Source organism: Crocodylus siamensis, chromosome 13 (assembly GCF_052110815.1).
Source record: "Crocodylus siamensis isolate JL-2025a chromosome 13, ASM5211081v1, whole genome shotgun sequence".
NCBI lineage: Eukaryota > Metazoa > Chordata > Crocodylia > Crocodylidae > Crocodylus > Crocodylus siamensis.
The window spans coordinates 3,334,369-3,349,718 of NC_143407.1; the positions used below are offsets into that span (position 1 = coordinate 3,334,369).

Below are 15,350 nucleotides of genomic sequence, written 5' to 3' on the forward strand. Positions count from 1 at the left end.
CCCCCCCCCACACACACACACACACTGCAAGGGAGCAGCATAGGAAACACCTGAACGCGCAGCATGGCACCACGTACCGTACGGCTGCGCTTTTGGATGAGAAAGGAGCGGCTTTGTTGTACAACAGGAATCCCAGCCCTGCTGCTCCCTTCAGCAGCATCTAAACAGTATTTTGGTCACATGGGAGCTTTCACTGCAGCGGTCTGGAACACTGGTTGTCAGCCTTCGGTACCTTACAGTTGACGTGGCAAAAGTGAACCTGGAAGTCCCACCGTGACACACAATGTGCCACTGCTACGAGCCAAGTCCCACTTTTTCCACCATGGCCGAGGGCAAAGCAAACTGGGCAGGGTCTCCTTCCCTATCCGCCGGCACGGCCAGAACTTCTGGCCCGAGCCGGCAGACACCAAAACACAGCACCCACGTCTCTCATGTACCCCCAAGGGTACGTGTACCGCTGGTTGAGAAACACCGGTCTATAACATGGGCATTGCAGAAATTCATCCCCATGGGCTCTTAATGCCCAAAGGCCCTTGCAACTTTGAAAGGGAAAGCAACCGGGGGTGCACTGATACATCGCTCCAATATCAGATCCTCACCAATATAAAAAACATTGAGTGCATCGGCAATTGGCTTGATGTGGCAGGTAAATGGCCCATACATAAGCGCAGCCACAGCGCAACACGTAGGTGGCAAGCACAGCCCAGCAGCTTGAAATGCTGCTTGCAGCTGTAAGTTTGTTGCAGTGGAAGGGGAGGAGGGAGGGAAGTGGCATGGGGGGTGCAGATCAAAGCCCCCACAGTGAAGGAGAAAGTGGGGCTGGGGCAGGTGCTGCCCCGCCAGGGTGGAGCGAGGCATGGGATGGAGCCGTCACTCATAGGGGTGGGGTGCGGCTAGGGCAGCTCCTGCTGCTGCACACACCCCAGGCAGGGCATGGGCGAGGTGAGGGGATGCCCCCACATCTGCACAGGGCAGGACGGGCAAAGATTGTGATTGTGCTAACTAAAGTGTGGGGTCTAGATGAAAAAGGAACAAAAATAACCCAAGAAACCAAGGAGCGTGCTGTTGAGAGCATGTGCCCTAGAGTGTGTGGCTCTGACAGCACGTCATGGAGTAAGAAACGTGGCTACCCTCTTCCAGGTAAGTACTGGCTAGTAAGTAACATGCCAAACTTGATGCGTTAACAGCTTCAGTTAAGGCATCATTAACAGTAAATCACAAGGTAGGGCAAGAGGGTGATACAGCAGTGGAACATTCTTCTCAAATCTGATAAACAAGACAATTGATTGCTTTAGCTGCTGCACGTCTACCATAAAAAGGGGAGGTGGAAGGGAGGAGAGGAAGGAATCAGCTGCTTGTGTTTACTTTGCTCATGCACTCACAAAGCTGCTCCCAACAGAATTTAATTCACACTGAAGTTTTTTATGGATCAGTCTGACAAATTCCTGAAAACATACACATTTAATTAACTTGTATTATGCCGACTTCTTCTCCACAACCCACTGCTATATACATTTTTGGGTACGACATTATGACACTATTTTTGTCGGCAGTATTCTTATATAAAAGCTATCTTCTTTCAAAAATATCTTCATGTACATTGCATTTAATCATGGGATTTTAAATACTGCCCATTTCAAACGGACTCTATTACAATAAGGCCAATCTTTCTAAATCACTGAAAATGAATTTTAAATTAAGCTTGTTCCTTCAAACCCACCATGCCTCTTCAAATTCTGTCACATGCAAGGATTGTCCAGAAGCAGCATCTACCAGTACAGCATGGTCTTCCTCAACGAATACATGGCTTTTCGCTACAGGAGGAACCTCTGATGGGTACACAGGCTGACTGATTTCTCTTGGTGTTCAGAGTCTCAGAGTTTTTCTAGCACCATTACACACTGGTTATGATGTAGGGGGAAAGGCAATAGTAATTGGAAACTTCACTTTTCCACCCCCAACAACTCCTGTGTGTTCATTGCAGTAGCTTCAGAATGGCATCAGAAAACATATTACCAACACATTGCTACATAAATATGCAGGCGTTTCCAAATGAGCACCTTCATGTTCTCTGAACTTAAGTTAGTTGTAAGTACCTTTTCAATATGCTGTGTAATAAGCACATTCAGTAGTACTATTCCCCTTGGAGAGATGCTTAAGGTATTCAAAATGCATCATCTAAAAGGGGTAGCCCAAACTCTTGAATTTCAGGGAGGTGCAGGGACCCGAGAGAGAACACATGCATATGCAGAAGTGCCTCCCCCTTCCTCACTGTTAGCAAGCAAACAAGCGGCTGTTCAATCCTGTAAGCTTGTAAACAGTGTAACCTACTTTGAGCTATTATTTTAAATAAAATTTTGTACTAGGTGGTATTGGCCTCTGCCTCAAAGACATGTCCTTTTCTGTTGGTTATCCAGCTGCTACAAACAGGCTTCTTCCTCTCACTCGCCAGGTGCAGTTTGCATCTTCTTATTCTGAAAGCACTGCAAAACAAACACAAACACCAATTTGGTATCTCACATTTACATTCCTGAATATCATTTAATTTCTGGAGCAAGCATGTTCTCTCAAGTCATACAATTCAGAAGAATTGGACCAAAACATTTAGATCAGGAGTGTCAAACTCCCTTGCCTGTTCTCCCCCCTGCCCCAGCCAGATCAGGACCACAGGGTTCTTCATAGCCAGGATCCAAACACGCTTCTGGCAGCTGGACCAGTAGCATTACGGAACAGCGGAGCAGCTGTCGCTCACCCCTCTGCCACAGACACGCCTCCTTCACGGGGATGGGGGGGTCTCAATGCCAGAATTTAGTACCAGGCCCTGCTCAAAAGCCCCGTGCGCTGGATGCAGATAGTGACACCCCTGATCCAGATTCATCACAAAACCAAATATTACTTCCTGCTAAATCTTGCCGCTAGGTGGAGATGATACATTATTCACAGTAGATTGACTACGGTGAATAACATAACGTTTCTTTACCACTTCTAAACCATCGTGAAATGCTAAGTTTCCTAGAATACACTGGATTCTTGAGAGTTGGAGATCTCTATCATGCTCTTTTAAAAGATCAGTCCACTTTGCGTATCTTTTGTGAACTGAAGTAGTATATACCTGAAAAGGTTTCAGGTGAAGCGCAATAAGATCCTCACATAGCAGCAACATGCTGCAAAAAGATAGGAAAGAGCAGAAACCGCACTGAGCATAACAGAAGATTCCCTTTCAAACTAAAAAGCAATTCTTTCATGGCACATTTCTATATCACCTTTTTCAGTATAAAAATCCTTGGGAATTGTTGTAGAAAGTTTGTACTGCAGTACAGTTGTGCAATCAGAAAAACAGATTAGTAGTTTTAACTGCTGTAACAAGCACAGCATATACACACTGCAATCCTACTGCCAGGCAAGTGTCACTTATTTTACTGTTTTAATTGAGGCCTATATGAAAAGAACGAAAGTAGACGTACATTCATTACATTTTCCAGCTGAATGGCCATTTCAGGAATGAAACTACATTGCAGTCTTGCGGGTACGGTTTGTTCATTCTGTCGTGTTAACAGAGTGATTATATTCTCCACAAAGCAAAAGGCCAGGCAACTGAAACGGACCATTTTAAGAGCAAAGCCAGGACAGTTATGTTCCACCAGAACTAGAAAGAAAGCTTTAACCATCATTTTGTGAGTCATAACTCAGTCGAACAGCAGCAGCCAATGACGCTTTGGCAACTATTGCTGATGACAAGATGTGGTCCTGTGACCTGCAGGTTTGACATAGAACAACCCCCCCTGACTAAATGGGGGGTGTTTTTCCCGCTCTAACTCTAGAATCATTTATCTGTAGCGTCACTTACCTGCACTAAAAGGTCTCAAAAACATCCAGGGTGACTTTTTTTTTTTTTTTTTTTTGGCAGTCCCAGAGGAAATTTTTCTGAAAACACAGGACTTAGCTCAACCTACTCTTACACCCTCTCCACACATACTACTTTCAACCCAGCTCGAGTTTACACAAACTACAGGCCACCAGTACCTGTTGGGCCGAATTAGGATAACCAAAATACTGTCATCTTCACCATTTTGATTTAGTACTTCAATGTTAGCACTTCAGGGCAGATTGAGTGATTTCAATATAGAATCATCCTTCAAGTAAATTAACAAGCAAATGATAAGCCTCCTGCATCAGTCCATGCTGTTTTAGCACATGCTAGATGCATCCATCTTGCCACGTTTTCCCCAGAGGTCATAATTAACAGCATCAACCAAGCTCGCTTTAGAAGTTGAAGTTTGCAGCCAAGATTTTATTGATGAGATTTATGTGCCACCCCTGAAAAAGGGCTTAGGGTGGCTTAAAGTGAAAGACAAATTAAGTCACAGAAACAGTCACCAAACCAAACTAAGATGGTATAAAACAGAGCAGCTGCCAAACCATACTCCAGAACTTGGAGAATTCCACCCTACCCAACTCACTTGCCTGCATCTCACCAACGTGTGCATCCTCTCACTGACCAACCAATCTGATTCACTTCTTCCATGAAGCAGAGATTTTCCTCCCACGCTCCCCCCATCCCCGTAAAAGGCCAATTCCCCTGCTTCTCACTCATTTGGACACAGCTGTGGAAGACTTTTTTGGCTGCAAAATGAAGCCGAGCAGTATTAGCCCAGGCTTTCATTATATACTTAACCACCATCCCCAGTTCCTATCAAATTGAAACCTGTGACTTACATGTTTTGACATGCGATTCCACGTAGTCTTCTGCCGCAGCATCACAGTACGGAACGTCTTAGGCCAGAGAACATTTTAAGCGGCCAGTTTTTACTGGCTTCTGCTCCATCATCTGTGGTTGGTACCCTAGAAATAAGGACTTCAGTGCCACGATCAAACCCAAACGACAATTCAATGCTCTCTTACGGAAAGCAGCACTATACAGACCAATCCTTTCTGGCACAGCTGTTAGCAAAAAGGGAACTGACCTAAATGTAATTTGTAACTAAAAAGTGACAATAACAATAATAACCTTCTCATGATCTAATTAGATCAGGGTTTCTTCTCATACAAACTTAACAAAAGATTCTTTGAGGGTTCCCAGGAGCTTACGAGCATGCCAATGTTCAGGCATCCTCACTAGCTAGTTAGAGTAAGCGTGATCAACTAATGCAATAATCAATGTCATTATTCTCCGGTTCACTTTCTTCTTTCAAAATCATTTGCTAAATATTCGAGTGAGGCAGCCCTAAATGCCAGTGATGCAATTTCCAGATCGACTGCCAAACCCTCAACTCTCACTGAAGTCAATATGACACTGCTCAGTGCCTTTAAGGGCAGATTAACTCCCCTTCAGCACCCAAATATGAAGTGGCCTATTTCTGCCCACTCAGGCTTTCAAATTTTGAGCCTGTCAGGTATGCCAGGAATACCACACAATTTTAGAACCTACTTCTTTGAAAAAGTACAGAATATCTATTGATGAAGGGACAAATAATAGGCAAAACACTTGTGCCTATTAAAATGCACGTCTCATTATAAACAAGAAGTTATTACTGTACTTTATATCAGACAAAACATTTACTGTAATAAGTCTGTACCTTTTGCATATGCATTCAACAATATATGGTAAAAGGCACTCTAAGCAGAATGATGATTTATCCAGTGATGACACAGGCATTTTCAATGTACTCCTCGCTAAATTATCTAGAGACACGATCGAGGTACAATTCCCAAAATGGAACAAGTTCAACAAGACCTCAACCCTACACAGTCTCTGCACAGCCTCACTGTGGAAATCTCTGCAGGGTCAGGGCCTCAGTATGGAAGAGTACAAACAACACAAATTAGACTTTAGACATTCACTTTGAGACTAACTCAAAGCCTTGGATAATTTTCCCACAGCACAAGTTATGTATCACATGAAATCATATTGCACAACTAAAAAATATCAGTGTTAAGGCACTACACACATCCCTATCAAAAGGACAACCAACCTTCACATTAATAAACAAAGCCTTCAGCCACCTGAGTTGAAATGGCCACCTTCTATACCAAAAAGTCAGTCCCTGGCTGAACTCTCTGCCTAGCCTGCCATAATTTAAACACAACAGTGGCCATGAGATTAAAACATTCCTAAACAGCTACCATCTTCCATGCAAGCCCAAGTCCACAGGCAACTCTTGAGAGGCTCTGAGACCTCAGACTGACCTGTATACATCAAGGACCAACTTCTAATACACACAACCATGAAATGAGTATGTCCCTGCCCAGTTTTTTAGCATTCCTGCATAAACATGTCTAAATACCTATTGTAAATATTAAGTCTATCCCCAGCATTGTGGCAGTCTGCATACACAGATGCAGCAGGTGTAAGTGGTAGAAATCTAGAAATTAGAGAGATTATAAAATAATCCCGTGTTCTGTGGCCTGATGATTCTGGTAGTCCAGAGATGGACTATTCACTATTAAGTTTGTGTTGCAGTTAGCAGCATCGATTGGCAAACACGCTGCTTGATTAACAGTTTTTTTAATCAGGAAACCATAAACTAAAATCTGAAAGAGGATATTCCCAACAAGGAATCTTATCTGGTTCTTTGCAGTCTCCAGGGAAGCCTGAAATTACGCTCAGGTTCCCCAACAGAGAAACAGCGGGAATGGTACAAAAGGTCTAATGCAGATGCACAAGAAGCAAAAGGAATCATTCAACTTTCATATACTATCTTTGGAAAGCTTAAGACAGCAAGTGTGAAAGAACATCCAAACAGACACAACCTTAGAATAGGTGCTGCCTTTTTCAGAAATAATAATTAGTACAATCTGGGTGCATCTACACATTCATTAATGCACTGTAACTGCAATCTCCAAGGAACTCCAAAAAAGTCTAACGTAACTACCAGGTTCCCCAACAGGGACGATGTGGGGATGGCAGAACGTGTCAAACTGCACTAGCAGCAAATTAAATAATTTTGTTTTCATACAAATATATATTACCTTTGGCAGACTTAAGGCAGAAAGTGTGCAAGGATATTCAAACAGACTCAACCTAGGATTGGGTGCTGCTTTTTTCAGAAAGAATAACTCATACAAATCTAAGTGCTATAAAGAATAACATGCCAAAATCTTTTGAACAGCTCAAGAGCCACGTTAAGATCCTAACAAGGAGTCTTTAACTGGACAGTCTCTTCTGCACGGAGGAGAACAACACCGCAAGACAGACAAAGAAAGCCGCTGTCCCATACTAACACAAACTGCCTTGCTGACTAGAGAAAGCTACAGACAAAATTATTAACAGAGAAAGACACCAGAAGGCAGCTGAAAGGGATGATAGGTTTTTGCCTTCATTAAAACTCACGGATCCCTAATTGTTTAAAACCAGAGGCTGGTAAAACTTGGGAGCACATGCTTATGCCAGAGCAGAGACGCTAGAAGGAGATGATCAAAGTTTACTCACACTTCATGCGGAAAATACTTCTTATAGGCCCGAAAGGATGCCACTGACACCGCACTGATGAGAGTTCCTTGAAGAAAAACAAGACACAGTCTGATGTCAAGGGTCACCACTAACTTACAGGACAGACCATTCCCAGGCGGCATCGGTTTGGGAAGGAGCTTTGAGGCTTTCCTGAAAAGGCCTGTAGCCATTTAATCACAGACTTGTGCAGCTCTAACTTACAACTGAATGTTTTCTAAAAACCTGCTTTAACAAAACTTTCTTCCTTGCTCCACAATACTCAAGTCACCCACCCTGTGGTCTGAGAAAATGAGAGAAACTGAGGTGGGAAGAAATGAAAGTCCATGAGTGATCTTTTATTTCAGAACCCTAAAATATGAAGAAGTGGAAAGCCAATGGGAAAGAGGGAAAAAATAAGAATCAACCATATTCAAAGCTGGGCAAGGCATCTTGACTGACAAGGTACCATGGTCGTTGCGCAATTCTCATTCCACAAGAACACAACTTCCATCTCTTGACAAAAAGTAATGCACAGTTCTCATTCTTTGTAGAGCTCAGCACAATACTGTGGAAAAGTGAAAAACTGCCTTACAGTTTAAACTCCTTTCACCTCTTTAGTCCCCTTCTTTCCCCTGCAAAAAGCAGACGCCAGATTGACACTGACACACTGCTAAGCACAGCTAACCCATTCTCTTCTCTTTTCCAGGAATACAACACACACTTTCCAGAGTGCACAGGTATTTCAAAGGCAAAATTCCTACGTCACTCTTACAGGCATGCGAGATTAAACAAAAAAGAAACTATGATCCCACACAAACAGATAAGAAATAAAATAAGTTTCACGGCATCTCCTGTACAGTTAAAAAAAAAACCCAAAACACTCACCACTAATGATGATGATGGCAAATACATCTACAAAAAAATGAAGTGAGTTAATTATCATAAAAACTGCAGGCATACCAATTAATTACAGGGAATACAGATTTATCTTGACTTCATTAACTTATTGATAAATGTTTCTTGTGGATTTAAGTTAAATGTCTTTTAAGACATGTGAAACTCCTTCACGTACTTGTGTGTTTTGTAGTGAGCCCATTTCCACACAGCTTTTTTGGTAACAAAGGAGTCAGTAAGCTTAAACTACTTCTCTCATTTTACAAATATTGCAAAAGCTGTCTTTCAAACCTCAAAATGCCTTAAGCAACTTGCATGGATGACTTCTCAAAACCAGGAATACGTCTTCCTCCCGCCCTCACCCCAGGAAAAATCTCTGACCCACAGATAGTATTACGGTACCACACAAAGGGAGCCATTTCCAATTTCTGTGTTGACAATTGCTTATTTTTACTTACTTAACCGACAAGATGGAATTCCAGGCTCCCACTGATTTCCACCGATATACTGAATCCTAGGTTCCCCATACATTGTGAAGCCTGGATTACACTGAATTGTAACGTTATCTCCAATAAGATAAGGTGGTTTTGGCCCACCGATTATTCTTCCATTAGGAATGTACAGTTCTGTCTGATTATCTGGGGTAGGTAAAGGTTCAGTAACTGAGATGGTGGTTACTGGAAGTGTCGTCAAGGGAGTGGTGGTCAAGGGCGTGGTCGTCAAGGGAGTGGTGGTCAAGGGCGTGGTCGTCAAGGGAGTCGTGGTCAAGGGCGTGGTCGTCAAGGGAGTCGTGGTCAAGGGCGTGGTCGTCAAGGGAGTCGTGGTCAAGGGCGTGGTCGTCAACGGAGTCGTGGTTGGCAGAGCTGTGGTTGTAACTGAAAAAAGAAAAAGCCAAACCAAAAATTACTTTTTGTCTAAAACACAAGTAACATGAAACTGGCCAATCTTACCTGAATGTATAATCTCACAAGCTTGTATGAAACAACCTCACCTCACTTGACCCCATTTGTCTTCCTGCCTGGAGCAGGGGGGCTGGACCCGACGATCTGCAAGGTCCCTTCCAGCCCCTAACCATCTATGAATCTATGAACCCCAGAAAATGACAGCTTTGCATGCCATGGGCATGTCTCCATACCAACATCTTCAAAGGAGATAGCTGGAGGCCCACATACCCTTTCCAAGTGTTACAGCATCACAGAAGTATCCAGGACTCACTCGGCACTTGATCAAGTGCTCCTACAATCACTGTCCACCTATGACCCCGAGCTTGGCAGGCAGATGATCAAAGCATCGCTTTGCAGCCACCCCCAGGTGAAACACACACACAGACCGAGATGTTACTTCCACCATTTCAGATGTGTTGTCCTTATACACACTCCCCAGTATGCCGTTCCCACCCTGCTTCATGCAGCAGGGTAATAACATGACAAGAAGCCTCCACGCTCCAGTGCCTAAGGCACATCAACCCTAGGAATGTGAATAAATAAAGGCAAATGGAGTTGAAAGAATTCCCGTTACTGGTGAACAATACGTGCCACCTGCTGGGGAGCTGCTCTAAGCCCTTTGGATGGACTGGGACTGAAATTTAAAGAATGAAGACAACTCGCTTCTTTCCTGGACACCCAGAAGCAGCAAAACCGCAGCTACGAGCTGCTTTGCAGAGGGAACCGGCTCATCACTGCAAACAGGCAGGAGCACCCACTGCATCTGAGCTTCATCCCATCACCCATGCCAAAGCTCAAACAGCTATAACCTGCAGAGCAGATCCATGCTGCTCAGGAGTGTTTCTGGAGAGGCGATAAGACACTGAATCATACCCACTACTAATGGAAACAACCAAGGACTTGCAGAAGAAAAGGGAAATTAACACTACTGATCGATGCTGGAAATACACAAATGTGGACCCAATCCTCTAAGACCCACCTCTTGACCAGGGAGACCCCTCCAACAATAACCTGATCTCCAGCTTCACATTAATCAGTCGGCAGAGAAAGTAGCGCCCAGGAAGTTCCTTGCCACCATGCGCACTGTTGGCTGGAGCTGGCACTGCCAGGTGGCAGTGCCCATGCAGGCCATGAACCTCCCAAGAGCTTGCTGCCACCATCCGCAGGGGCTGTACGCCATGGGCGGGGGTCGCACACCCTTCCACGCACGCCCTGTCTACCCAAGGTGTGCTCTCCCACTACCCCCTCCCCAGGGTGCAGGCTCCATGCTGCTGCCAGCCCCATGCGCTGACCCAGCTGCATCTCTCCCCCCACTCCCGTGCCTGGTGCCCAGACCGAGTGGGATGCCCAGGAAACCGAGGAGGTACCCCGACTGCTGCAGCAATGGCAGCAGCAGCCCAGCCCAGAAGCCGTGTTCTGCCTGGGTCGGCCCTTCCGTCCACAAGGGTGGGAAAGAGACATGCGGGCTAGGCAGGGTACAACTAGTTGGTGGGTGCCCGTGGGCCGCATTTTGCCCGCCCCTGTTCTAATGGCACACAGGGTGCAGGCGAAAGTGCACCTCAGAAAGATATTTGCAAACCATTCTGTGTTGCAACAGAAGCTGGTTCCAGGGGAAGAAGGGAATCTAGCTAGGCTGGGAGCCTGCAGCCGGGTTCCCGTAGCAAGAGCCAGGCTCCCTGCCATGCTTGCGGTTTTCAGAATGGGAAGGGCTCATTCTTGGACTGGGCAGCTGGTGCTGAAGGGTGGGTGAACTGGAGCTCCTCTACCCTGGAGCTGCAGGTAGCAAATCTGGGGGAGTTCCACGCTGTTGCACACACTCCTGGGGGGGCACGAGGGGACCCGTGCCCCCCAGAACTGTACCCGGGGCAGGGGCAGGCTGCGGGCTCAAGCTCCCATCCCACTTTCCTCTCCCAGTGGGCCCCACCTGGCACAGCTGAGGACAGCGGGGCTGCACAGGGATTGCTTGCCCCCACTGTCCCCAGCCGCGCAGGCCTGCTCCCGGTGCGAGGCTCTGCCCGTCTCGCAGCTCACCAGCTGCACCTGCTATGTACCCACGTACCTGCCTTCAGCGCACGTGCGGCTTATAAAAAAAAACAACACATAACCTCATTCAAAAAATCAGACAAGAAATTAAGCGGCCGTTCCAACTTACTCAAGTCACAGGTGGGTATTGTCGACCACGTGTCTGCTTCGGAGCAGTACATGGTAGAAGGCCCGTTAAGCTGGTAGCCCTCATTGCACGTAGCGTAATACTTGCTGTAATGGCCAGGGGCACGCATGGCTTTCCCGTTTGGGATCACGATCGGCGGACACGCGGACACTGGAAGAAAACAGATGCAAGAGAAAGCTCTGAAACAGCGGCGACGAGCTCCTCTAGAGCCGCAGCGCGCGGGGGTGTCTGCCCCCACCCCGGCTGCAACGTATTGGCAAGGACTCAGACTAGGGAAAGCACCACAGGTCGGGCGCTTCCAGCGCGTCTGGAGACCAACACGGGGCCGGGGCCGGAAGGGCCGAGATCCGTGCGGGGGGCGGGCAGGCGGCCGAGGCGCCGCACTCACCCAGCGGCGGCAGCAGCAGGGCGGGCAGCAGCGCGGCGAGCCGCGGAGCCCAACGGGCGGCGCGGGGCATGGCGGCGGCGTTCCCGCACGGGCGGGCCGCGGGCTGCAACGGCCGGCGCGCGACATGGCGGCGGCCCGCGCTGCCCCGGCCCTCCGCGGCCGCGTGAGGGCGGGGGGCGGGGCCTGCGCCCGGCCCCTCCTCACTGGGCGGTGAGAAGCGAGGGGCGGGGCTTACGCCAGGCCCGCTCCTCATTGGGCGGCAGGGGCTGCCCTCGGGCCGCTCCTCATTGGGCGGCGCTGCCAGGCGGCCGAGACGAGCGGGCAGCGTCGGGTCGTAGCTGGAAGCGCTCCAGGGGCGTTCTCGTGTTTGCGGTCGAGCCCGCAACTCGCTTCTGTCTCGCTGCCGGCGCCGGCTTCGCCCGGGGACTGGTACCAGCAACGGGGAAGGCTGCTGGTGCTCCGTGCGGTGCAGCCTAAGCCCCTCTGCCCGTGCAGGGCGGCACCTGCGTGGTTTATACTGCGCTGAACAGGCACAGGGCTATGGTTCACTGGGCGCTGGCCTGGGCGCTAGGGCGATCGCTTTCCCCGGCATTTGCAAACAGCACTGCGCTCAGCATTAAGTGGAGGGGGGGGGTGCGTGTGCGTGCACGCTTTGCACCATCAGCCTGCCCTTGAGCGCAGTTTACCTTCAAATGACATAACCGTGCATCTTGCTGTCTCGCTGACTGCTAGATCATTTACGTCCTACCCCACGAGTAGCCTAGTAGCTGCTTTTGTGAGCATCTAATGGTCCTGTTCAGCTGCCCCAGAAATAATGAGCAAACAAAGCAGCTGTCCAGGCCTCCTGTGGGCAGCCTTGAAAGTAAGGGGCGCTAGTCCCTTCCCCGGTTGCTCCTTCCCTAGCATTGCCCGAGTTGTGCTGCAATACAAGATACATGCCTGCGCGCATGCTGCACGGGGCGTGGGCTCCTGCGGCACGGGCAGCGCTGCGACAGCATTGGTACCACTGGCAGCGGTCTCGGAGACCTCAGACTGACCTGTATATAACAAGGACCAACTTCTAATGTAAGAAAGCCACATCCAACAATTCTTTGACCTATATCACTAGAATAACTGTGGCTAATCTTTCTTTTACATTTTTTTTAACACAAAATGAGTATGTCCCTGCCCAGCTTTTCAGCATTTCCACATATACACACCTAAGCACCTATTGTAGATTGTAAATCTATTCCTAGCGTCATGGCAGTCCGTGTACACAGACACAGCTGGTGCACGTGGTAGAAATCTAGAAGTTAAGAGGTAAAGCCACTGTTCTAACGACCCTGATAATTGTGGTAGTCCAGAGATGGACTATTCGCTATTAAGTTTGTGTTGCAGTTAGCAGCATCTATTGGCGAACACGCTGCTTGATTAAGTGTTTTTTTATCAGGAAACCATAAACTGAAATCTGAAAGAGGATATTCCCGACCCGGAATCCTATCTGGTTCTTAGCAGTCTCCAGGGAAGCCTGAGATTATGCTCAGGTTCCCCAAGAGAAAAAACAGTGGGAATCATACAAAAGGTCCAACGCAGATGCACAAGCAGCAAAAGAAATAATTTTGCATTCATATAAATACATATTACCTTTGGCAAACCTGAGACAGAAAGTGTGTAAGGATATTCAGATAGCCTCAACCTAGGACTGGGTGCTTTCTTCAGAAAGAATAATTCATACCAATCACAGTGCTTTAAAGAACAAGATCAAGATGCCAAAATCTTTCAGATGGCTCAAGAGCCACGTTAAGATCCTATCAAGTAAGCTCTAACTGGACAGTCTCTACTGCAAGGAGGAGAACAACACTGCAAGACAGAGAAGGCAGCAGCTGTCTAATGCTAATGCAAACTGCCCTGCTGACCAGAGAAAGCCACAGACAAAATTACTAACAGAAAGAAACACCAAAAGGGAGCTAAAAAGGATGACAGGTTTTTGCCTTCCTTAAAATTCATCAATCCCTACAGGAACAATGATGAAAGGGACAGAGCATCTCCCGTGATCTCTCTCTGGTGAAAGCAGGGATTGACCATTCTCAGACAAATTCAGGGCAAGTGCAGTCCTTTTTCCATCTCCGAAAGGCTCATTTAGCTTCACTCCCTTCAAAATGATCAATCATGCTTTATTAGCTCTGTATTCAGCAGCGCACGGAGTGCAGATAGCTTCTCTACGAACAAAAGTAATTGTGGCCGAGTGCTAAAGGCGGTGGGCTTGAAATCTACTGGGGTTTCCCTGCACAGGTTCAAACCATGTCAACTATGGGACTGCCAGTAGGGCTGTGCGAAGCTTCAGTTCCTGATCTGATTTGGCAGAGATCCGGTCCGATTCAAATCAGAGGGCCCTTTAATCTCTCGAAATCAAATCAGAACCCTCGTAAAGATTTGGACAGAGACACAGCTTTAAATGTTTTTTCTACATACCTCTAGGTACCAGGGGCTCATGATCGCTGCAGTGCTGGGGAGGATGGAGTGTCCCACAGAAGCACTGGGGGCTCCCCAGCACGCTCGGCAGCAGACCCGGAAATGGACACACACGCACGTATATATATCACACACAGAGACATACATTTTGCAACAACAACTTGCAACAGGTGTACCCCTTCTGGTGGGTTCCCCCCCACAGACTACCCTTCTGGGGTACAATCAATGAGCGGGGGGGGGTCCCCCCACAGCCACTCGACAAGCGGGCAGTGAGGGGGCCCCTCAGCAGTGTGTACTTGGGCACGAGGAAGCCTCGGCACTTCAAGTACCCCCACTTCTCCATGCCATCGCCATGTATGCCCTGGGACCTTCCCAAGTACCCCCATGTGGGGGTAAGTGTATCCCTGGTTGACACCCCCCGTTTTACAACATGTCTTCCAACTAATTACTATGCACACAGAGATATTATTTCGGAACAGTGTCCCTGAAATTACACTGCTTTGAGAATAATTATTCTGAATACATTTTTTTCTGGAAGAGCACTATCATCAGCAGATTTCAAAGCATTTTATATAAGCAACGGTTTGGAGAAATCTGGTAACTCCTTGATGCCCCAGTGTGCCTCACCAGTCTCAGAAATCTGCAGGCAACAAGTGTTTGTGGACAAGCAGCCGGCACGCGCAAGGGAGTTCAGCTGAAGAGCTACACTGGTGCTGTGCAGTGGCTGAACTTGGCAACACCCCTGCAGCAGTTCATCCCAGGAAACAGCAGAAGCAAGTCCCATTCCATAGTAGAATTGCAAAGGTTTCCACCTTCTCTCATAGCAGGTCAGGAAAAGTGCATAAATTCCTCAGAGAATAGGACGGAAATGCTTCCATGCAATTCCCAGAAACTACTGGCAAAAAAAGAAAGCAAAATTCTCAACGAATGTGCCTGCTGTGGGTCGGGGATCATTTTCAATGGGGGGACACAACGCAAAAAAGGCAGCGTATAAAGGCCGATAGGTTCAATGACATTTCTCTTCTGTATTGGTATCCTGAGCAGAACAAGTGACAGGGAAGGTTGGTTTACATT

General features: G+C 47.4%; 1 protein-coding gene across 1 annotated transcript; it reads right to left on the bottom strand.

The window, feature by feature from the left end:
• Positions 1-1,397: 1,397 nt before the first annotated feature.
• LOC149853679 (uncharacterized) lies at positions 1,398-12,524 on the bottom strand. The gene is made up of 8 exons (XM_090026322.1): positions 12,512-12,524; positions 11,826-12,347; positions 11,420-11,587; positions 8,782-9,198; positions 8,315-8,341; positions 7,430-7,496; positions 4,717-4,842; positions 1,398-2,483 (listed from the first exon to the last, which is right to left on the bottom strand). Exons 1-7 carry the CDS (start codon positions 12,522-12,524, stop codon positions 4,758-4,760), a joined length of 1,299 nt encoding a protein of 432 aa, XP_089882448.1. The 3' UTR covers positions 1,398-2,483; positions 4,717-4,757.
• Between the last annotated feature and the right edge of the window lie 2,826 nt (positions 12,525-15,350).